The sequence below is a fragment of the Strongylocentrotus purpuratus genome, unplaced genomic scaffold (genome assembly GCF_000002235.5).
Source record: "Strongylocentrotus purpuratus isolate Spur 01 unplaced genomic scaffold, Spur_5.0 spur5_scaffold_20, whole genome shotgun sequence".
Lineage (NCBI taxonomy): Eukaryota > Metazoa > Echinodermata > Echinoidea > Camarodonta > Strongylocentrotidae > Strongylocentrotus > Strongylocentrotus purpuratus.
This window is the reverse complement of record NW_022145606.1, coordinates 52,213,923-52,238,563: the sequence shown is the minus strand read 5'-3', so window position 1 is coordinate 52,238,563 and position 24,641 is coordinate 52,213,923. Positions and strand designations below refer to the sequence as shown.

The 24,641-nt window shown below is 39.4% G+C and overlaps 1 protein-coding gene across 6 annotated transcripts; it reads right to left on the bottom strand.

Annotated features, from left to right (window-relative positions):
* Positions 1-347: 347 nt before the first annotated feature.
* Positions 348-16,168, bottom strand: LOC105441766 (glucose-6-phosphate exchanger SLC37A4-like). Of its 6 annotated transcripts, none has more exons than XM_030993587.1 (10): positions 15,947-16,163; positions 14,481-14,696; positions 13,504-13,736; positions 12,364-12,499; positions 11,308-11,427; positions 9,825-9,992; positions 7,731-7,816; positions 4,279-4,392; positions 3,606-3,744; positions 348-2,107 (listed from the first exon to the last, which is right to left on the bottom strand). In XM_030993587.1, the coding sequence occupies exons 2-10, from the start codon at positions 14,623-14,625 to the stop codon at positions 1,938-1,940; spliced, it is 1,311 nt and encodes a 436-aa protein (XP_030849447.1). In that variant the 5' UTR covers positions 14,626-14,696; positions 15,947-16,163; the 3' UTR covers positions 348-1,937. The 6 variants fall into 6 exon arrangements, with proteins under 6 accessions (XP_030849447.1, XP_030849446.1, XP_030849448.1 ...); XM_030993586.1 differs by having other exon boundaries at positions 9,825-9,995; positions 15,947-16,162; XM_030993589.1 differs by lacking the exon at positions 348-2,107 and adding an exon at positions 2,675-2,719 and having other exon boundaries at positions 9,825-9,995; positions 15,947-16,168.
* Positions 16,169-24,641: the final 8,473 nt, after the last annotated feature.

The following is a 24,641-nucleotide window of genomic DNA, read 5'->3' as shown; positions in this document are numbered from 1 at the left end:
TCACCTGGTTTAGGTCAGTCATGGGGATAATTTTTTTTTTTTTTTAATTTAAAAAAAAAAAAAAAATCCAAAGGGGGGGGGGGGGGGGGTTTTGGGGGGGTTTGTACACATAAAAATACCAAAGCCTGCGTGGACTGATACGTGTGACGTCCATTCAAGGCAGTGCATTAAAAGGATGTCGATCGTAGCATAGACCTATTGTCGTCGTGCAAATCTAAAAGTCCCTATTAACAACCTCTCACAAAAGTATATCGTGTAAGAAAAACGTGGACTAGCTCTCATTTCACTCATTCCCGCAACCACTAAATGTATGACAGGAACTCAAGAAACGACACTCACACAGTATCTGCAGTTCAAGAAAATTTATCTCGTTCCTTGTAACGTACCTGTCGCAACGACAGCTCAACGCTGACTGACTGACATCTCATGATGTACGACAGCTCAACGCTGACTGACTGACATCTCATGATGTACTTGTACATATTTCACAATCAACTATAACACCCTTTACGTCTTACTTAATACTGGACCGAGTATGCTACAATATATTGCATTATTTCCCCAAATAACAAGATTGATTTAAAATCTCTACTTATAATTGCACTGCCTGATCATCGTAACATTTGCTTCTCACAAAGACATGATGTTGCAACTAACACATAGTTGCTTTTCTTGTTTTGTTACAGACAGGGATGGGGAGCACCCCCCCCCCCACCAAACAAACAGAAAGAAGGAATACATGCATGTATAGGATACATCTTCAAGGGACAAAAGGGGGTGCTTTTATTCCCGATCAAACTGTTCTAGAGCATGGCCATATGCGAGAGATTTGGCTTTAACCTTATATAGCCCCCGGGGGGCGGGGATTAGTTTAGGTGTTTGTTTTTGGGGTCAAAATACTTGATTGCATAAATATGCAAATGACTGAATTTTTCGAAAAATTGAAATTACCATAGTATTCTATACTTCACTTGCATGCAAATTTCAGACCGATATTACGTTCAGTTAGGGGAGGGGGGGGGGGGGGGGTAAGGTCACATTATTTGTTATCATTAAAAACAAATATGAGGGATGGAGGGGGAAGGGTTCATCAAAAACCAAACTCATAATAAAAATTGAGGGGGGGAGGGGGGGTTCAATAACCCCCCCCCCCCCCACCGCTGTGTACGCGCCTGCATACCAGAGCTCAAGATTAGCATTATATTGGAAGTAGGCTGAGACGGACATAATAATTGTCATTTCTTGCAAATAAATCACAATTTTTTTTCAACTTTCAATCTGTCGATTTGCATGACTGTAACATGAGAAACATCAAACGCGTATAAAAAATAAAGATATAGAAAAGCATAATTAGTATGATACCAATGTTTCCAGTAAAGAATAAGGCTCTCACTTGCATGGGGAACTAAACGTGAGGAAAAGATGGAATTAAGCCTCTGATTGTGTTTACTTCTCCCTGTCTTTCTTTGACTTCCATCAGGGCCCCATTTCACAAAAATTGTCATCAGTGACAAATTACAGTTTCTGTTATAAGCTAGTGAAATCCTTGCTTCGGATTGGTTATCAGCAGATTTTTCACTGATTTTTGTCATTTGTCATTGAAAAAAGGCTTTGAGAAACGGGTCCCAGGTCGGCGTCTTTTTAAAATGTATCCTAGCCATCCTAGTGCTGCATATCAATATTTCAATATATGAATATTTGCTTTGGTAGCGATCAAAATTAAATCGGCCAAATTCTGGACTAACCAGTATGTCACAATGAATATAGACAAGTTACGACCCGATTTTGTCGCAATGTCTCATATTTGATAAATTATCGCATCAGATTCTGCGTGCGTGCACATCATGAATGTTTATGACAAGCGCATGACGTATAGGTTCCTATTGAGCCAATCAAATGCAGCGGTAGGATGGCTAGGTTACGTTATGAAAAGAAGTTTAGTCTGTCTTTTGATGAGACTGGTAACCAATTCTCATGTTCATCCTACGTATAAGAAGCATGACGACAAGGCTGAGAAATGAGGCTGACTCCATGCAATAGAGAGCATGTGACCAGGTGTAATGCTGTGAGATGTAAGTCAGAGGTAGCCCAGCTAATACACCGCCAACTAGAGAGAGAAACAAGAGAGAAACAAATGGGAAAACATATTTTATATTTAAGATAAAGACCAGTTATGGTCATGCGATTGCATTGTGAATGAAACGTTGTGGAATCAATCAGAAAAGGTTGATCATCTAGCATATACATTGTAAGTATTGGTGTGTACTGCAAGGTTCTGGAATCATCAAATGATAAGAAAATTGGCCCAGTCTTTGTAAAGTTACAAGCACTGTACACAGAAAGATGTATATGGGACGACGCACACGTGCGTTATATCTACCACATCCCAATAGATAAACTAATTTACCAAATATATCAATTAGTAGGCGGTTTCCTGGCGAAATTTTTGTCATCATGTATTAGTCAAAACATATTCTTTCACATGATTGGTAATAAGAGCTTCCATTTAATTTTTTGAGAGAGGGGCGTTCCAAAACTAGTCTTTACCTTTAATGTTAAATATATTACTCATTTCATATGAAGTATCGCTAGTGATATTCATTTGTCTCGCTAAGTATGGTCAACAAGGGATCTAAAATTAGTTGAGCACCTGTGTGCATCGACCAATAGGCCCTGTCCGTTATTGTTCCAATTATTGATCAGATTAATACACCACCAACTGGAGCGAGAACAATGTGATAACGTCTTTTTTGTTCTTCTTTATTGTCTTAGACCAAAACGACTATAAATACTTTCTAAAAACATATTTGTGACAAAGATATAATTTAGTGATGTTCTGCTTCATTATCTGTTGGATTACACAGTGAGATACCATATCAACAATCATGCAGGCTTTTCTTGCCTTTGAGACCCCCTAAATCTGGGACATTGCTCAATGTTCCCTCTATCTATGATATTCAAGATATTTTATAACCCCCTTTTTTAATTCCTCAGGAGTCTAAGGACAGAGAGAGAAAAACATCCCCTTTCTATGTCTGACCCCCTTTTTCAATTGTTCATGAGTTCGAAGAGAGAGAGAGAAAAAACATCCCCATTTTTAAAGAAGTCTATGGGTGAAAAGTCAAATACACCCCTTTCGTTTACAATTCTCGGGCCGGACTTTCTTGCTCTAAAATTTCCCCTCTACCAGAGATTTTGGTAGATAAATTGTTTTGTTTGCTATCCATCCAGGGGCACAACCATTACGTGCCACATCATGTTTGCTTGTAACAGCGGAAAGAAAGGTAATCCAATGAAAAAGTCAGCTGTCTGAGAGAAGGATGTACATCGTAAGAGCATTGATTTGTCAATGGCTGTTACATTATTCTTTAAAAGCAGCCATTGATAAAGTTTCTGTTGGAGATGAGCTCACATTGTTGATTCATTAATTTCTTTTGCTGATTAGTAAATAAAACAGAAGTTTAGCGATTATATTCAACCAAAAAAGCACATTTTGAATGAAGATATGATATCGTCTCATGTTAATTGTTTAGGCATATGAACCCTGTCTGCAGTGTTCTAACAATAGCCTACACACACTTGTTTAGGTAATTGTGTAAACTCACCACTTGAAGCTAAAGCTGCGAAGGCATGGACCGTCCCGGATAGGTGAATAGGAGAGTTCTCCACAGCCAAGATCCCAAACAACACTACACAGCTCTTCTGGGCTATACCTAAACATAGACCAACCAATAGAATGAGCTCCTGTAAATAAAGAGATAAATAGATGAGTTCTCTGCTGCCTAGATCCCAAACAACACTACACAGCTCTTCTGGGCTATACCTAAACATAGACCAACCAATAGAATGAGCTCCTGTAAATAAAGAGATAAATAGATGAGTTCTCTGCTGCCTAGATCCCAAACAACACTACACAACTCTTCTGAGCTATACCTAAACATAGACCAACCAATAGAATGAGCCCCTGTAACTCCTGCTCATATTTATTTTAAATTATTCATCTTTAGGTCGGCCACTAATATAAGGTTCATTTCCTTTCTGGCTGCTACCTGCCAATCAACTTTTATATTGTCCCAATGTATATATATGTACATGTATATACATTATTTTCATGTAACAATCTATAGTTTCATGTACATACATGTATCTTATATTCATTTAAATTGTTTTGGCAAAATAAAATTGAATTGAATTGAATTAACAATATGGCACTTTGTTTCGAAGCACACATACTCATTTATTACTACTTTACCTACACAATGGGTAGGGGTTAGTTACCTGGTATGCTTCTCTATCTATGTAGTTTCTAAGGGTATGAAGTGACAGAAGATTCAACGCAACCATGAGCAGTAACCATGGATACCGGGATGTTCCTCTTCTTCTCCGACCATACTAATACATGTAAAACAACAAAAAGAAGGACAATTTCAATGAAATTAATTACTATTTAAAAAGTAGAACATAAAATGAAAGCATTTGAATTACACCTCTACATGAACCTCACATCTTACTGGTATATATATTTGTTGGGGGTCTATTCGGCCAAAGTACGCCAGAATTATCAAAAATAAGCTTAAAATCTGGATTTCTCAGTTGTACTACTATCCATACCAATTTTGCATCAAAGCACACCTTCCCCCAACAGGCCAGCTAGCCAAGATATCAAATACATATACAAGGAACACACAGTCTCCAACAGGCCAGCTAGCCAAGATATCAAATACATATACAAGGAACACACAGTCTCTAACAGGCCAGCTAGCCAAGATATCAAATACATATAAAAGGAACACACAGTCTCTAACAGGCCAGCTAGCCAAGATATCAAATACATATACAAGGAACACACAGTCTCCAACAGGCCAGCTAGCCGAGATATCAAATACATATACAAGGAACACACAGTCTCTAACAGGCCAGCTAGCCGAGATATCAAATACATATACAAGGAACACACAGTCTCTAACAGGCCAGCTAGCCAAGATATCAAATACATATACAAGGAACACACAGTCTCTAACAGGCCAGCTAGCCAAGATATCAAATACATATACAAGGAACACACAGTCTCTAAAAGACCAGCTAGCCAAGATATCAAATACATATACAAGGAACACACAGTCTCTAACAGGCCAGCTAGCCAAGATATCAAATACATATACAAGGACACACAGTCTCTAACAGGCCAGCTAGCCAAGATATCAAATACATATACAAGGACACACAGTCTCTAACAGGCCAGCTAACCAAGATATCAAATACATATACAAGGAACACACAGTCTCCAACAGGCCAGCTAGCCAAGATATCAAATACATATACAAGGAACACACAGTCTCTAACAGGCCAGCTAGCCAAGATATCAAATACATATACAAGGAACACACAGTCTCTAACAGGCCAGCTAGCCAAGATATCAAATACATATACAAGGAACACACAGTCTCCAACAGGCCAGCTAGCCAAGATATCAAATACATATACAAGGAACACACAGTCTCCAACAGGCCAGCTAGCCAAGATATCAAATACATATACAAGGAACACACAGTCTCTAACAGGCCAGCTAGCCAAGATATCAAATACATATACAAGGAACACACAGTCTCTAACAGGCCAGCTAGCCAAGATATCAAATACATATACAAGGAACACACAATCTCTAACAGGCCAGCTAGCCAAGATATCAAATACATATAAAAAGAACACACAGTCTCTAACAGGCCAGCTAGCCAAGATATCAAATACATATACAAGGAACACACAGTCTCTAACAGGCCAGCTAGCCAAGATATCAAATACATATACAAGGAACACACAGTCTCTAACAGGCCAGCTAGCCAAGATATCAAATACATACAAGGAACACACAGTCTCTAACAGGCCAGCTAGCCAAGATATCAAATACATATACAAGGAACACACAGCCTCTAACAGGCCAGCTAGCCAAGATATCAAATACATATACAAGGAACACACAGTCTCTAACAGGCCAGCTAGCCGAGATATCAAATACATATACAAGGAACACACAGCCTCTAACAGGCCAGCTAGCCAAGATATCAAATACATATAAAAAGAACACACAGTCTCTAACAGGCCAGCTAGCCAAGATATCAAATACATATACAAGGAACACACAATCTCTAACAGGCCAGCTAGCCAAGATATCAAATACATATAAAAAGAACACACAGTCTCTAACAGGCCAGCTAGCCAAGATATCAAATACATATACAAGGAACACACAGTCTCCAACAGGCCAGCTAGCCAAGATATCAAATACATATACAAGGAACACACAGTCTCTAACAGGCCAGCTAGCCAAGATATCAAATACATATACAAGAACAAACAGTCTCTAACAGGCCAGCTAGCCAAGATATCAAATACATATACAAGGAACACACAGTCTCTATGTTGTGTGTAGTGACTCAATGTAATATCATTTGTAACATGATATTTTAATTTTCAATTTAGAAAAATGATAATGAAATAATGAAAGAAATGTGAAACATAAATATAGTCAAACGTGTCTATAGCGAGCGCCCAAGGGAACACATCAAGTGGTCTTTGTAGACAGGTTCTTTTAGTACATGTTTCAACAAGAAACAATTTTCAAGGGAAACAAAGAATGTAGTCTTTCTTTGTAGACAGGTGGTCACTAAACCAGGTTTGACTGTATCTGTAAAGTAGCACTGTCGGTAGTTTGGTTTTCATCACAGTGCAGTAGAGAATACATTTATATATATTTATATAATAGATGCACTACATAAATTGATCTAATTAGTGTTAATATAATACACACTGTATGATGGCATTCATTAAGCCTGTAAATTCCAACATTATTTGTTTATGTAAACTCAGGGGGAGGGGGGCCTCACATGTCAGTGAATGAACTGACCTAAATATACGACCATTCCTTCCTCTGCCACATCTTTGGTTACTAGGCAACATATTCTGCAGTAGTTTACAATTACCAGCGTGTGTGTGTGTATTTGGTTTTTACAGACGTGTATCAATCAGATATGATTATTTACGTCTGGGGACCGACCTTTAACGTCACCATCCGAAAGACGTGACTCAGTTTCGAACCTGCGTCCTCGGCTGAATCAGTTTGTAACTTCCACTGTAAGCTGGATTACAGGCGCACGCCACCAGCCCATCATAATGTTCAATTTATTTGTGGCTGTTTTCAGATATTCAACATTTATTTATGAAATAATGATATTGTGCAATCCTACCCAAACTCGTTATTTCTCATTATCAAAGAACATTTCACACAATGACTGGCTTGGTAGCCTAAGGGCAAGCATTACTTGGTGATTAGTCAGCCCGAGCTGTTCAGACTTTCCTGCGCTAAAGCCAATTGATCGTATTTTTTGTGCGACAAAAAGATGACCGCGCTCGAGAACTGTGCGATCTTAATAATTTGCATAATGTCATGAATATTCACTAGCAAAAAAAGCCAGTCACAACAACTGTCTCATGAAAAGGCCTGTGTGTAGAAAATGAATAGGGAAAAAGGGGGTGAGATTAAAGTGTGTCAGGTGGGTCAGAACGAAGTGGTAGAGTAAATGGAAACACCTGTACCTTACCTTTGCTACTAGTGGTAGAGTAAATGGAAACACCTGTACCGTACCTTTGCTACTAGTGGTAGAGTAAATGGAAACACCTGTACCGTACCTTTGCTACTAGTGGTAGAGTAAATGGAAACACCTGTACCGTACCTTTGCTACTAGTTTATCTGTGATGTATCCAGATGTTATACTGCCTACTGTAGCACCAAGGGAATACGCACTGGTAAAAGAACTACCTGGAAAACAAAATTAACAAGATTTTCAGAATTTTCATTGTTATGACCCTGTGACCCTGGGGGCCGTTTCTCGAAACCAACTCCATGACAGTCATATCTTTGTCGGCGACCTACGGAGATGTCATGAAGCGGATAAACCGTTTCACAAAGCCATGACAGACATGATATCGATATATCGCGATACTAGCAGCTCAAGAACATAGTCTTTGTCACGATCCATTTGATTTATCAAGAATAACCCAAAACAAGTTTTGGGGCTAAAATTGTTCAAAAAGAAATATATACATATAAATTCTCCTAAAATATATATAAATAGTGTCATTATCATATTCACATCATCAAACGATTTGCATATTCCTGTAAAGATTCTTAAATTGAAGAAAAACCGGTGAGTGTTTTTTTTTGGACAGTCGAATCAAAAGTTAGTTGAAGGATACCGTAATGTGATAGTTTATCAATACGTACTTTTTTGTTTATTGTGACGAGGAATTTTAGGCAAAATGTCTTTTCTCGGCCAGTTTTTATTCTAGAGTCTCATAAATACTCGTTATATAATTTATTTGATATTGAAAATATAATTTGGAAGAAGTAAATAGAGAGGAAAAAATAATGCACATAGGCCCCAAAGGTATGACGGTATCCTAAGAAAAGACTATGGATCGACTATGGAAAACGGTGTGTAACATTCTTACCTCTCTTATTTATATGTTATAGTTTAATGATTTGTGATTTAATGTTTATATTCAGCTTTTTAAAGTTTCTGTATAATTTGTATTCTCACTTTTGTACATTTGCATTTCGCATCCCAGAGAATTACGTACCGAACTCGTCTACATTTTTCTCAAAATGATAGTGAAACTAATCGTCCATTTCGCGGCCCATGGAATGGCAACAAACTGACTGTGATGGCGCTTTACAGCAATTAAAAAGATATGACAGGTTCGGAGCAGTGACAACTCGCTTGTCGCGGAAGTTGTCGCTCATCTTGGCAAAGACGGCTTCGTGAAACACTTAGCTGACAAGTTGCGTGACAGTGGCGAGATGTCGTTGATCTTGTAGTTATGACGGTTTCGAGAAACGGCCCCCTGGTTCTCTCGAACCCCAATTGTCATCGTTCATGTTTTCAAGTGTTTATAATATCGTCTGTTTGATCCAAACTTATATATCACTTCAATGAATATAAAGTGTGCTCCCTAGGCCAACTGTATCAAAAAGAAATGGTCCCAGTCTCTACTTTCACACCAGTCTTATCCTATTTCTAACATATTCTACAACTGAGACCTTGCTTCTCTATCAAATGGAGGTGGTCCCAGTCTCTAGTCTCATACCAGTCTTATCCTATATCTAACATATTCTACAACTGAGACCTTGCTTCTCTACCAAATCAGGGGTGATAGTGAGCACTAAAAAAAAAATAGGTTTTTCGTTTTTCCCTCAACCACGCCCCCCTTGACAAAAAAAAAAAAAGAGGATTCGCGGGGAAAAAATGGCATCTAACAACATTCCCCCCTTTCGAGTAAGAAAATTTGGGGGAAAATAGGGAAGAATAGAGAAAATAAGGGGAGAATCGGGGAAATCATGATAAAATAGGGGAGAAAAAAAATCAAGTAAAAAAAAAAAAAAAAAAAAAAAAAAAAATCTGGATTTTTTTTTTTTTTTTTTTTTTTTTAAATCGGGAAGAAAAAAAAAATCGGGAAAAAATCGGGAAAAATAAAAAAAATCGGGAAACCGATTTAAATCGGGTTTTTATCAGGCCTGCAAATAGAGGTGGTCTCAGTTTCTACTATCACACCAGTCTTATCCCATCTCTTACATAGGCCTATTCTACAACTGAGACTTTGCTTCGCTATCAAATGGAGACTAGTCTCAGACAAGTTTTTTCCCAGTCTCTAGCCTTACACCATCCTTACCCTATCTCTCACCTGTTGTAAGACTAAACCCTTTCTCTTGTATCAAGAAGAGTTGGCCCCAGTCTCTAGTCTCAGACCAGTCTTACCCTATCTCTCACCTGTTGTATGACTAAGACCTTTCTCTTGTATCAAGAAGAGTTGGCCCCAGTCTGTGATACCATTGACAAGGAAGTTACTGATGAGGAAGAGTAGTGATATAACCCAGAGTGCAGGACTTGACAGGATGGCCCACAGGTTCTGCAGAACACTGGATGAATCTCCTCTTCCTGCTGGAAGGACAGAGAATATCAAACATTATTATTTTTCCCCCTTCTTTTTCTCATCTTGTAGAGGTGTCATGGAAGAGTGGATATGTCACCGGACTGTGGATCACAAGGTCCGCGGTTCAAGTCTCACCGCGGCACTAATGTCCTTTGGGAAGACATTGATCTACATTTGCCACTCTCCACCCAGGTGTTAAATGGGTACCCGGTAGGAGGCGAAAGCTAATGTGCTTAGATTAGCAAGTGTGAGCTTGTAAAAATGATGCCTGGCTGGAATGCTCCCTAGGGAGTGGAGACTGTGCATACATTGTATGCAGGTAAGCCTGAATCTGATGACCGGGGTAATAATATGATTGCAGGGCCCTCAGGGAGAACAGTATGAATACTGATAAGGCTACCCTGGGTAAACAAGACATATTATCATTATTATCCTCTTTCGAGGTATTTATTAGCAATTACATATAAACATACAGTAAAAAATAAATAAAGGTTTTACAGCAACCATTGATAGATTTTTGAACTTCACCTTCTTTTCCAAATGTATAGTTAATCACACTTTCCAAATATGATTTCACCATGAACTTAAAATCAACCCATAAAGAATCTGAGTTGTATTTTTTACCTTCAAATGAATATTTTATATAATTGAACATATCGTAAGTTTTATTGTCCACTTTATACATGTAGCTTATCACTAGAAGTTCTTCATTTATACCCAACCTCACTGATATAACAGCTTCTCAGATTTCACTGAAGTTTACTGTTTAAGGACCCAAACATAATGTATGCACTCATCACTTCATAGGTTTTCTGCATAAAACAGAAAACCCAAATCATGTATTCTGTTATTAGTCTTCAAACACATTTTTTGTACATGGAAATCTTTGCAGAAGTGCGTCTTAAATGACATAATCTTTCACATTATGATACAATTTAACCACTTGACTGCGGCTTAAAACGCATTCATACCGCTTTTGCTACAGCAATTTTGTACTGTACAAAAACTGTTCACTGAACACAAAAAAGCTGGTATTTTTATGGAAGAGCACCTTCTACTGTTCGAGACCTGTATAACATCATTGCAGTGCAAATTTACACAGTAGGGCTAGGCCTTATGCAGTGCTACGGTCTTGCACATGCAATACAGTAAGCATGTACATGTACATGGTGCGCACAGGCATGCAAGAGCCAGAACACTGACATGTACGTGGTTAGCAGTCAAGTGTTTAAGTGAAATTTTGCCATCAAATTTTCGGCGACTTTGGGGGTCCCAACACTTCAGAGGAGCTTTAAAAGAAAGTAAGCCTGCTTCACTTACCATCATCTGTAGATTTATTTGGTTGATCACTTGAGGTTTGTATAGACGGAAGTCCTACATCTGTAGGTGAGCTGCGTATCATAAAACCTGCCGTCGCAGCTACAATGATAGCACCACCAGCTGAGACATATTAAAAGAGACTGAATATTTCAATTCACATGGAATATTACTCACTATGAACATGACTGACAAAGAAAGCAGACAAAATATACAGTTTCTCAGGTAGACAAAGGAACATCCCTTCACTGCTATTACGTAAAAATGTGTACAACAGGTGTCACATGCATATTCACCTTTTTACATTTAAAATAGCAGTGAAGGGATGTTCCTTTGTCTACTTGATGAACTGTATATTTTGTCCGCTTTCTTTGTCAGTCATGTTCATAGTGACTGCCTCCCTTCTTCTACAAACACATGTAAATGGATAAACTCATGTGTTGAAGTAGATATTTTTCTTTATATCAATTACATGCACAGTCAAACCTGCTTTAGTGACCACCTGTCTACAAAGAACACCTGTCTACAAGGACCACATTTTGTGTTTCCCTTAAAATTGGATTCTTATTGAAACATGCACAAAAGGAACCTGTCTAAAAAGACCAACTGTCTACAAAGACCACATTTTGTTTCCCTTGGGTGGTTGCTATAGACAGGTTTGACTGTTCATGTATATTGATGTAAGAAATGTTGAGCAAACCATTGTGCATTACCCTATATGTAGAGCAAAACTACCCTCCCTCTAAACAGGGAGGCAAGAAAAGTGGAGAGCAGGGCAGGATTATCCGGGATCAGTGGCCAAACAATAAACGACCCCTTCCGCAACGAGGTCACCCGAGGTCACCGCTATTTCCGTTCCTTGATGTCGCGCTGACCTGGCCCTCTCTTGGTGGGAACATGAACAGTCCAGTGATAAGTCACCTTCTCATCGGCTGATTTTCGAGATCTTTGCACCCATCAAGGACTGAATTCGTAGACTATCACAACATCAGAGTGTATGTCATATGTGAGGACAATATGTATAGAGCTATATATATCATTAGACACTTCTTTGCTTACCACAAAACTGCATGGCACCTCTCCATCCAAAGTTGATAGCCAGCAATGCGAGACCTAGTGGACCTAACGTACCAGCTACGTTAGCAGCAGCAGATATCAGACTCCACCAAAGGCCTATCTCAGATTGGGGATACCACTGAAAAGAAAAGAAAAAAATATTAAAGCTTGAGTTCTGGTAATAATAGAAAATAAATTCTCACAGAATCAAACAAAAATTACACTGAAAGTTTAGTGGCTGATTAATGGGCATAGATAAGGATATCTGGGTAAGTAGGCCTGACATCATGTGCTTAACACAGGTCACTACATGTATGTACAAATGGGAGTTGTGCTTTTTATCAAAGATGTGCCAAGTAAGTATTTGTGCATTTGTTTTTATTTTACTGGTTCAAACAACTAATCTGCTGCAAGATAAACAATCCAGAATAAATCATAGCAATTTTCTCTTAAAATACGATTCCCATACCAGAGCTCAAGATTAGCTTTAAATCATTTCAGAGTTGATAGCCACAACAAAAATGAACCTAAATTTCCACCAACATTGCCAGCATTATGAGTGCCAAATCCGACATAATCTAAAGTATCTAAAGATTTGAAATTTCTTTGAATGTCCTTTACTTAGCTCCACCATAGATCTATCTTGGAGTGGTCAAGAAAAGAGCACAACAGAACATTTCAATGATTTTAGCACATAGCAAGAATAGAACAGAATATTTATTACATACTGTACATGCAGGTTTATTAAACTGGGATAGTTTACTCTCTGGGCATTTAATAATAAATCATTCAAAAGGTATTTTCACTACATCAATAAAGAGTATTCCTTTTTGAAAAGAACTTTCACCTGAATATCATGGAATGTACGATTATGGAATGTGTATAAATGATGAATAATTAAATAACTATCTATTCTGTACACTGTTTATATTATTTTATTCTTAATGTCTCTCTTTTTTAGAGTATGGGAGGGGGGTCATTACATTGGGCCTAGCTTTAATCCCTCACTCACCTGATTAGAGGGGAGGGGGGGGGGGGGTTGAAGAGTCTTTACATCGGGCCTATCTTTAATCTTTAATTTCAAGACTTTCGCTGGGGGGGGGGGGGGGATCATATCAGGCCTAACTTTAATCCGTCACTCACCTGTTTCAAGACTTTAGCTACCGCTGGCCAGCCCACGCCTTGTGCAAGACCCATGAGGAAAGAGACCAGGATAAAGCTCTGGACTGAGGTTGATACCGAGAACTGAAGTGAGAGAGCACCAGTAGCAAACAGCCCCAAGGGAAACATGACACGAGGACTGATTTGATCAGATAGGATTCCTCCTATAAACTTACTGATTGAGTAGGCTAACGTCAAGCTACTCGTAATGGTACCTGGTCATACAAGAGAGAGAGGGGGAGAGGGAGAGAAAGAGGGAGAGAGAGGGATAGGAAGAGAAATAGAGAGAGAGGAAGAGAGAGGAAGGGAGAGAGAGAGAGAGAGAGAGAGAGGGGGGGGGGGGGGTGGGGCACAAAAAAGAAAGAGAATGAGAAATAAATTGAAAGACAAGAATGTCAATATAAACAACACCAATTTAAAGAAACAAAACAAACATAATCTGGATGTTTGGCTGCTGTATTCAACTCATGAGCACACATTTCGCACGTTTGGTCACATAAAAGCAATTTTCTAACTTAAGCACAGAATTTCTTATCATTCCTTTTTAGTTCTGCAATCACAGTAAGCCTGTTTTAGCATCCTTACACAGTAACAAAGAGCCAAGTGTGCATGTAGTTGTGACATTTGACATTTAGGAGAAAAACAGGTGAGATTGATGAACATAGTCTCATTATTTTGATTACATATATTTCTTCTCCCATTGTAGAATGGAGAAACTCCCTTGTTTGCTCCAGCTACCAAACTTCAATCAGCAAACTAAGCTCTGGTAAAATCTTTCTTTTCCTGAACTTATCTAAAGTGCTGATATCTTGAAACCTACTGGTCTGGTGGTGGGTGGGTATTAACTCATTGGCTATTGCATTATCTCATTAATATGGACTTAACACAGGGACCACCAGGTTACAGTAAGCAATGGGTTACTGTAACTTACTGATGAATAATTCCTCAAGGTAACTTACCAAGATCATTATTTTTGAGATGCTCATCTTCAATAATCTCTGGCAGGAGAAAAACAAAACTCTTTCTGTTTAAGATATAGAGACCATAGCCAATGAAGAGTGTCCCAACGTTGATAAGACGCCATTGATTGTACAATGTTAACATTTCCTCTCAGAATTCACTGTAGATATAGACCTATTGCAGAGGCAACTGTAAGAGGGTTGCATCTAGTGCAGCTGTAAATTAAGAGAGTAGAAAATAATGTGAAGTAAAGTTTAGAGCATTATTACTGAATTGATGAGCCAGCTAGCAAAGACGCACTGACTTTTTAATGGTCAACACCGTATGTATGTATGCGTACTATGCACACACTTTACTGTGTGCGACGCTGGGGTGCGGGCGCGCGTGTGTGTTCAGTTAGCGACCATAAACTAAGATTAAAATAAGATTACAGTCGCTAAGTTAACACACGCGCGTGCCCGTACCAGACCGTCGGGATAGTATGCAGTTGTAATGTGCTGCATTTTGCCGTGAATCCCATGAGAAAGTGCATATTATAAGTCTTCGTTTTTAGGAAAAATACTCTGAAAAAGATGAGAAAATTGACATAAAACAGGTAACAAACATATAACATTTTAATTTATTTGGACATTTGATGAATATTTACTTAATTTTTGGTATGTTTTAGTAGGGTATCTCCTCGCCGGAGTTACGGGTCAAAGTTTGGATAGACTTCTGAACTAGCCCCCAATATAAGGCTACATTTTAAAATTATTACTATTACTGATATAATGTGTTAATTTCCAAGGAATTTACATGTTTTGTTAATTTCTTTAGTAATGTTAGTAATGTTTGATCTTCTTGGTAATTTAAGTAATGTCAATTTGTTAAGTTATGATAGAAATATTTGATTTTCTTGTTAATTTAAGTATTGTAATGATAATTGGTTAAGTGAATTAGGTCTATGTAGGTAATTTTTGTTTTCTTGGTAATAATTGACTTGAGTATAAATGTTAATTCCATTAGTAATATTGATTTTGTTTGAAGTAATTTTGATTTGTGTACATGTACAGCGCTTTGAAACTTTTGTCACAAGCGCTCTATAAATTTGTCATATTATTATTATTATTGTTACATTGAATCGCTACCAATTCGCTACCGATGCCTATATGCCCAGTGCATCGTACACATCCAGATCCAGATGCGCCTGCTTAGTTGCACGCCGTTTCCTGCTACTTGACGATTCACGAGCGAATTGCTCCTGGATCCCACGCCCCACGGCTAGGGTAAGCAACGACTCACGTTCCGCTGGGAACTGCTACTATAACACAATCATGCAATCGCCCCCAATTTGTATAATTATTGCCATAGACCTACGGCCTTAAATAGTTTAGTTGGTTCCGATCAGTTACACATTCATATACTGATCTTTGACATATTAAGTTAATCCACAAAGGTATTATTAAAAAGTCAAACTCAAACTTACGTCAATGAAGAGTAGGTCTACGAGGATAAGATCAAGGTCTCAGGTGTCGAGAATAATATCCGAATAGGACAAGTTCCGGGAATCCACTGAAAAATGTATCCGATAAAGCCCTTTTCTGGACAGTCGATTGGAGTGGAGGCCGAGGGGCGGGTGTGACCGCATAGAATGTTACCCGCACCGATCGTCCGCCTATTAGAGATCGATCGAGAGCGGACGATCGGTGCGGATAACAGAATGTCCACCATGTCCGTGTCGGACATTCCGTGCGCGCCTCAAATGTCCGACGGACATTCTGTGAGGAAGAGGTCTCGCACCAATAGTCCGCCTGCCGCACCGAATGTCCGTACTCTATATTCCACACGTATACAATTCAATACAAGTATAAAATACTTAATGAATGAAACGACTGGATAACCCATATTCAGCTTTGCCAGCTAGCTAGGGATGACACTACAGGTCTTCCCGGCGCGGGTCAAGGGGGGGGGGGGGGGGGAGGGCCTTGACCCCCCACCGCCAACAAAAAATGGAGAGAGAGAGAGAGAGAAGGTAAAGCGGAGAGTAAGGGAAAGGAAGAAGAGGAAGAAAAAATGAAAAGGGGGAACAAAGGAGATCGGGGGCGAAAGGCCTTCGCCACCCCCCCCCCCCCCCCCTCAGCAAGAGAGAGAGAGAGAGAGAGAAGGAAGGAAAATAAGGGAAAGGGAAAGAAGAGACAAAGGGAAAGGAAGAAGAAGAAGAAAAAGTGGAAAGAAGAAGATCGGGGAGGGCGAAAGGGCTTTGCCTCTCAGGCTGTTGCCCCCCCCCCCCCAGCAAAAAGAAAGAGAGAAGGAAGAGAAGGGAAAGAAAAAAGGGAAAAGACGAGATAAAGGGAAGAAAAGAAAAGAAGGGGGATATCAGTTGCAGTTTTCCCGCCAACAAGTTGGGGATGGGGGGGGGGGGCAAATGGCCCTTGTATCCCCCCCCCCCTTCTACAGCAAACTTAAAGAGAGAGAAAAGAAGAGAAGGGGAAGGGAAAGAAAAGAAAGGTACGGAGATCAATTGTGATTTTTCCCACCAACGCGGTGTGGATCGGGGGCGAAAGGCCTTCGCCTGCCCTCCCCTTGCCCCTGAGCAAACAAAAAGAGAGAGAGAGAGAGAGAGAGAGAGAAGGAAGGAAAAGAAGGGAAAGGGAAAGAAGAGAGAAGAGGAAAGGAAGAAAAAAAAGAAAAAGGGGTCCGACAGGGCCTTGCCGCCCATGATGTTGCCTCCCCTCCCCCCCGCAAAACAAGAGAGAAGGAAGGAAGGAAAGGGAAAGAAAAAAAAAGAAGAAAAAAAAAAGAAGGGATATCAGTTGCAATTTTCCTGCAAACAAGATGTGGATCGCGGAGAAAGGCCTTTGCCTCTGCCCCCCCCCCCTCCCCGACCAACCCCACCCCCTCCCCGCCAAAAAAAGAGAGAAAGAATGGAAAGGGAAAGAGGAGAGCCAAAATGGAACACAAAAGAGGAAGAAGAAAAGAAAAGGGTGGAAAGAGGCAGAGATCAGTTGCGATTAATCCCACCATCATCGTGTGGATCGGGGGAGGGGGCGAAAGGCCCCTGCCTCCCTCAGCAAACTTAAATGAGAGAGAGAGAGAGCGAAGTAAGGGAAGAGAAAGGGGGAAAAAGAGGAAGAAGAAAGGTAGGGGAGATCAGTTGCAATTTGTCCCGATTTGTACCCCTCCCCCCCCCCCCTCAGCAAAGAGAGAGAGAGAAGGAGAAGGGAAGTGAAAGAAAAAGAGGAGAGAAAGGGACAGAAAACAAAGAGGAAGAAAAGAAAAGGAATTGAGGAAGATCAGTTGCGATTTTCATTGGTTCTTCTATCATCATTGTACAACTATCATTGTACAAATGTATTTACATATTCATTTATTTATTCCTGTTTGATAACAAAAATATGAATATAAACTCACAACAGCAACAAAATTAAATGTAGAAGGAAACTATCTTGCTGGGAGCAGGAAGCGCAAAAATGATCATGCATTTGCATGTACATGTATAAGTGTATCATTAATATCATTTATATTGTTTAATTACATCTTGTGAAATAGTATGCATTCAAGCTTTTGGGATTTTTTTTTGTGTATTTGTATGAAAGAAAGCATTTTGAGCTTATAATGCACATGTTGCAATTTCAGGTGCAACTTAGTGTTCAAATATGGGTTACGCACGGCCAGGCATTAGTTTAGGAAATCTTCAAATGTTAATCAGGTATATGACTAAATTACTTGTCTGTTGCCTTACGAAAAAAATTATATTTAGTCAGGCCTGAATTGAGTCACAAAACATTCATTGTGTAAAAAGGAAAAAAACATATTTGATGACATTCGAAATTCCCAAATAACCAATACGATTGGAGAGCGAGTACTCGTTTTGTTTTTCTTCAAAAATTACTCAACTATACTTGAGCCTCTCACAAAACGCAAGTATAGGCCTTATGTGTCGTCAGGGGTGTCGCTAGACCTTTTTCAGTTGGGGGGGGGGGGGGTATAGAGGCCAACGATTACCTACAAAACAAGCCACCAATTACCGACGAAATTAAATGTCCCAATATCTACAAATGTAACCCTTTAAAACCCGAGGCCAAAGGCTAAGTTGTTATGCGCAAATGGTCATTTTCGCCGACGACATTAATATACAAATTATTTCTTCAACTTAGTAAGCATCATAGCTATATATTTTAATGCAGGCGCGTTGGTAGGATCTTATTTAAGAGAGGGGCGTATTGAGCAAGCGAATCACTTAAAGAGCACGCAAAGCGCTCCCTAGGTGGGGTAGGGGGTGGGTGAAAGGCCTCCCGCGCGAAGCGCGGTAGCTTAGACGTTTCATTAAATTATTATGAAAAGAAGACGATTTGTTGTACCGTTCTCGACTCTTAATCCTTGTCTGAATTCAGTTTCCCCGTCCCACGCGAAGCGCGGAAGCTTAGACGTTTCATTAAATTATTATAGAAAGAAGACGATTTGTTGTATACCGTTCTCTACTCTTAACCCTAATTGTCTGAATTCAGTTTTCCCCCTCTCGCGCGAAGCGCGGGAGCTTCGACGTTTCATTAAATTATTATAAAAAGAAGACGATTCATTGTACCGACTCTAAATCATTGTCTGAATTTTCAAAAATGTTTCTTTGTCCGATAAAAAGTTACAGTTCGAAGGGGAACAAATTGCTGGCCGACCGACATAAAAAAAAATCCCACCGGCTTCAACCTCACACCCCCCCCTTTAGCGACGCCCCTGAATGTAGGGTGGCCTGAGCGGGTAGGCACAGGGCGTGGTTCTAAACTTACAGAGACACTTCGATAAAGACACCCTTATTTCATGATTGCGTGTGTTGAACTGCCCTGGGCTTTACAACTTTAAACCTACAGGGTTTATTTTGCATATATAGGTATTTACATGTTCATTTATATAATAAAAGGAAATAATGAATATTCAAATATCATAGGTAGCAAATAAAGGATGACTAACAGAGGAATGACAACAAACAGATAGGAGAGGATGATCAAGCATAATAATGTGCACCAATCTATAAATGTGAATTACTGAGTAGCCTGTTCACACTACAGCTCAACAGTAACAAAGCATTTGTAGCCTTAATTTTAAGCAGTTGAAGAAATTAATAAAAGTAGGCCTACTTGAAGAAATCGTTGAATTGTAAGACATTCAGTTCATTTGTATTAAGTAAGACAAAGTACTAGGTGTTAAAATAACACACATTTAACACCTTTGGAAAAAATAATACCCCAGGAACGTGAAAAACAAAACTTTTATTGTAATGCCTATAAACGGACATATTTAAAAACTGAAATGTGGCACCACCCAAAAAATATAATTCTGAGATCCTCCTTTGTCTTTAATTTGCACCTGGAAATAAATTCTTTGTTCCTCGTCTATGTCATCGCGGCGAAAAATTTCAGACTTTTCTTCTTTTGAGGTGTACATGCAGCCTCAGACAAATGTGCCAAAGAAGTTTTGTCTTCTTGTGTTCCTGGAAACAAAGTTTTGAGCAATATTTGTCAAGTCCAGTTTATCTTACGAGATTTATATATGAGTAATATTAAGCTTTGGTTGAGCTTTCTTTGGGTAATTGTACTTATCAGATACTTATCAGGGGCTCATGATAACCGAGCCCGGCCGAAATATTGGGGGGGGGGGGCTCAATGATATCTGAGCCCCCCCCCCCCCCCCCAAGCACCCCCGGTTCCTAAGCCTATGTACAGGTCAATGAAGTCTACTTTTTGAAACTTAAAGGGATTGGGTGACTTTTTCTCAGGTTCTGAAACAAAATCCTGGAATGATAGGGCTAGTTCTGATCGGAAAACGACCCAAATATCGGAGTATGGCTAGCTGCCCCAGGGCCTTGTCCTATATACGGATCAGGGAAAAAATACTTTAAAAATTTCGGGGGGCTACTTTTATGACTTTCGGGGGCTCTTTTTGGCATTTCGGGGGCTGATTCACCCCGAGCCCCCGTGTATATTTCCCCTGATACGGATATGTGAGCGCCTTTATTGGTCCACTTCTACATGTAACTCGTGTTTTTAGCCCTTCTTTCTTTCCTTTTTCCTTTCCTTTCTTTTTTTTTCAAAGAGGGGGGGGGGGGGCGGGTCCGTCGCCCCCGTATGTCAGCGCCTGAGTGACACCCACATAAACTAACCTTATTTATTACCGAACAAAAATAAAGAAAGAGCCCCTCGACACCATAGGTTTAAGTAATCAGCCAGTTGCTACCCCCCCCCCCTAAAAAAAAAAAACTTTAAAAGTGAATTTTTTGTTCTAATTTGATACCAGTGATTTACAGATGCTGCTGAAACGGCCTAATTTTCCGGGATTTTCCCACACTTTTTAGTAAATTATACTTGTTATGCGTTTGTGGGAGAATGACAAATATCAAAATTTACAGTCAGGCAAGAAATGTGCTTATTTACTATTTAGAGGCCTACTACGGCGGGCTTGGGGGCTCAACCCCCCCCCCCCACACACACACACTTTTGAAAAAGTATATTAAAGAGAATTAAATAGAAAGAAATAGAAAAGAAAGTATGCTCATGTGACCGTAATTAAATGCCCATATCCCTGAGCTTCCGGGGGCTCTGCCCCCTGGACCCCACCTTGGGACCTAAGGCTGGCCTCTGGATGCTAATCTGACCTTAATTTAAATGCCTAAAACCCCTGCGCTTCCGGGGACTCCGCCCCTTGGACCATACGCCAATTAGTGACCTGCCAGTGTCATGAATAAGGTATCAAAATATGCTCATCTGACCGTAATTAAATGCCCCTACCCCCTGAGCATCCGCCAATTTGTGCTACGCTCTACCTTATCTTAAATACTCTAGCCTCCCCAACTCACTTTCAACCCCATTTTTAATCACTTTTATTTCCCATTTAACTCCTTCATTAAACCTCGAAACGCCCCCAAATACTTGGAGCGGGGCCTGTATCACGAGTATATACTAGTAGTGAGTTGGTTGATGTACGAAGCCACGTACAAAAGTATAATCGATTACAACAGTTGTGGGGCCGATATCACGAGTATGCCTTCATAAAATAAAGGTTTTAAAGAAAATATTCACTTCTACTTTCAAAAGGACTGGCCCATTTGCTTTAAAAAAATTGTAGAGTTATTATTATGTAATCTCTAGAAAAAATGTCAACCACATGATTTACAATGAGTCTAAATACATTGATTTGCCGAGTTGCTTCCTTTTATCAAAAAACAATGGGGGACAAAGTGTGCGGATAGCAAACCGCACGGATCGTCCCTCGGACGATCCGTGCGAGCAGAAAACCCGCATATTATGTCCGACGGACAAACGAAACTGGTAGGACAAACGGCGCGGTCACACGGGCCGCGGTGGAGGGAATGGGGGAGGGGGGGGGGGGGGGTACCTGTCCCAGAAGGATTTTTGAAAAGCACGTCAGTTGTACTCGGGAAATTATCATCTTCTTTTGATTTTCTTTGTTTGTTAAGGATTGCAAGTTGAGACGGCCGCTCCGCCCGCCCGCCTTGACCCACTAATTAAGGCTAGATTCTTTCAACCCCCCTTAATCAGTAGCCTTGTAAATATCATTTCATTTTTCGAGTAAGACCTGAGGAACTAGAGCCCCCCCCCCCCCCCCCTCATTCAACAGACCCACTAAATAGGCTGCCTACGCCACTGTATAAATAGAGAAACTCGACTAACCTAGTTACCCCATCTACGGCCGGATCTGAGGGAGAATATAATTATGATCCATACCTCATCTAAAATATGCTGAGTTTATGATGCATATAGTTAGTCGAAGTTTTAAAGGCCTATCCCATATCGTAGAAGTGTAGGCAACTTACAATTTGCTGATTTGTGTTTGTTTTCAATGCCGCGAACATGAACTGAGGGGGAGAGGGGGGGGGGGGGGGGGGGGGGGGGGGGGAGGGGTGTTGCCAGAAAAAAAATTGCAGCAAGGAAACACGACGTCTTCGTTCCATGGTTCTAACTTTACCTAACATGTTTTTTTTTAGTGGGCAAGATTCTTAAACAAGTTCAAATATATTTCTTCCGCTCCATTTATGACCTCCCCCTCCCCCACTCTTTATTTCTCTGTTCTAACCTCTCTCTCTCTCTCTCTTTCTCTGCTCTATACCCTTCCCGTCATCTTCTCTCTCTCTCTCTCTCTCTTTCTCTGCTGTATACCCCTCCCGTCACTCTCTCTCACTCTCTCTGCTCTATACCCCTCCCGTTACTCCCTCTCTGTTCTATACCCTTCCCGTCACTCTCTTTCTTTCTTTCTCTCTCCCTCTCTCTGTCTCTCTGTGATACCTAATTTTAAGGGACAATAATAAATGCACTTGTTACACGTTGTCTACTGGTGATCGACTGCACAGTTTTTCATGTGGTTTAGTAAAAGCAGTCATAAGGTGGCGCTATAACAACTCGTCCCTTCGTAATGAAAGAGTCATCAATATTATTGTTCGGACATCTGTGACAACATTCATGTTTTCTTTTTAATACCAAAATTTCGGGAATCAAGGTCCAGATTGATCACTTGCAAAGACCTGGTAACTGAATGTTATACATCTTCTTGTACAGATATCATACATGTAATAACTGTCGTAGAGTTGTAATAAAATCAATGTTTTCTATTTGCATTGTAACTTTATGTCTTTGCTAATTTTGTTTCTATTTCCATTTTTTAGAACACGCACACATTTGTATTTATAACAATTCTTCCTCAAACCACCACTTTTAAAGAACCGTTTGTTTCCAGTCTCACCTTTTGTTCTTCCTTTGTTTGGTATTGTTGATACACCGCATACAAATCAAGTACTTATATTTTAATCATTTAATGAGTAAGATGTGCAGTGTAGTTGTGTGAATAACAGATGAAGCATTCTTTCTACTTCATCTGTAGGGCAATCCCCATATATGATACAAGTGATGTCATTAATATATGATAGAAACAACTCGTATACACTCCTAACATTATCCATCAAAAATGTTGGTGGAATGAATATCAATAAACAATAAAATAATGAAAAGTAACAATCTTACTTGAGTTTCGTATGCAGCTGTAAAGATTATCATAACGGAATTATCACGTACAAAAGCAATATTAGACACAATTACTTAATCTTCCAACACATATATGCATCTTTTGTAAGAACTTCGTAATTTTTTTCGTCACACAAACCTATTTACAATACAATAAATAGTGCTACTCTAGTAGCAATCCAAGGTGTACTTGTCAAAATAATGAATAATATAATGTGTGTACGTATATACATTTATGCATATAGAGTACATATAATACAAAAGTTGGTTCATAATATAGAAATGTACATTTTTACAACAAGTACATTAATTAGCTTCATGCATTCCATGGGACTCATTGGGTATATGTCTCACATTTAAATGGTGATGTGAAGTACTGACGTAAATTGCATTATTTGATATAAATGCTCCGAGTATAATACCAAACTTAATACAAGGCCATTAACAAATATATCGTTGTATTATGATATTATTCTAACCGAACAAAATCGAGTAAAATGAGAAAAAACCGGGAGGGCCTTTTGCCCGAAAATATACTACGTGTATTATTTCACATTCTGTTTCCTTTTCATTCATCTCTCCCCCAATCGAATTGGGGGAAGGGAGGGGGGGGGGGGGGGTACTCAGAGTTGAGGGCGTGTGAAATAACATATGTTTAAAGATCCACAATAGTATAAGCATGCATTTTGTGCAATATTTCGCCATCAAGATCATCCCATATACAAGTATCATGTTTGTACTAAGATTAGGGAAATAGTCCCATTGCAAATTTAAGTTATATTCAAAATTCAAATAGCTTTTCAAATATTTTGATAAAGCAAACAAAATAAAAAAATAAAGAATGAAACGTATACCTTAACTCATATTAAACTTTGGAAACAACCCAAATTCGTATGTTTCCAAAATTTATCATAACATTTCAAAAACAGCCGTTTTTTTTTATGAATCTACATCGTCGATCATCATTACACTTGATTCATAAAAAAGTGCAAACAACCCATTTGTACAAAAGTGTTTCTATATCTAAATGTAAAACAACATGCTGCTTAAATATTTTGAAAAAACTGTAATAAGGAGTGATATTATTCCAAGTACGATGAGGAAAATGAGGCATGAGTTACATTCAATAACATAATTACCAATGACAATGCATAA

Bases quoted from the DNA above. Each gene is read 5' to 3' on its own strand.
- LOC105441766 (XM_030993586.1), bottom strand. From the start codon at position 14,625: ATGTTAACATTGTACAATCAATGGCGTCTTATCAACGTTGGGACACTC. The intron at 9,996-11,307 runs GTAAGTGAAGCA...CTGTCCTTCCAG, and splicing joins AAATAAATCTACAGATGATG to CAGGAAGAGGAGATTCATCC. The intron at 3,745-4,278 runs GTAACTAACCCC...CTTTATTTACAG, and splicing joins TAGATAGAGAAGCATACCAG to GAGCTCATTCTATTGGTTGG.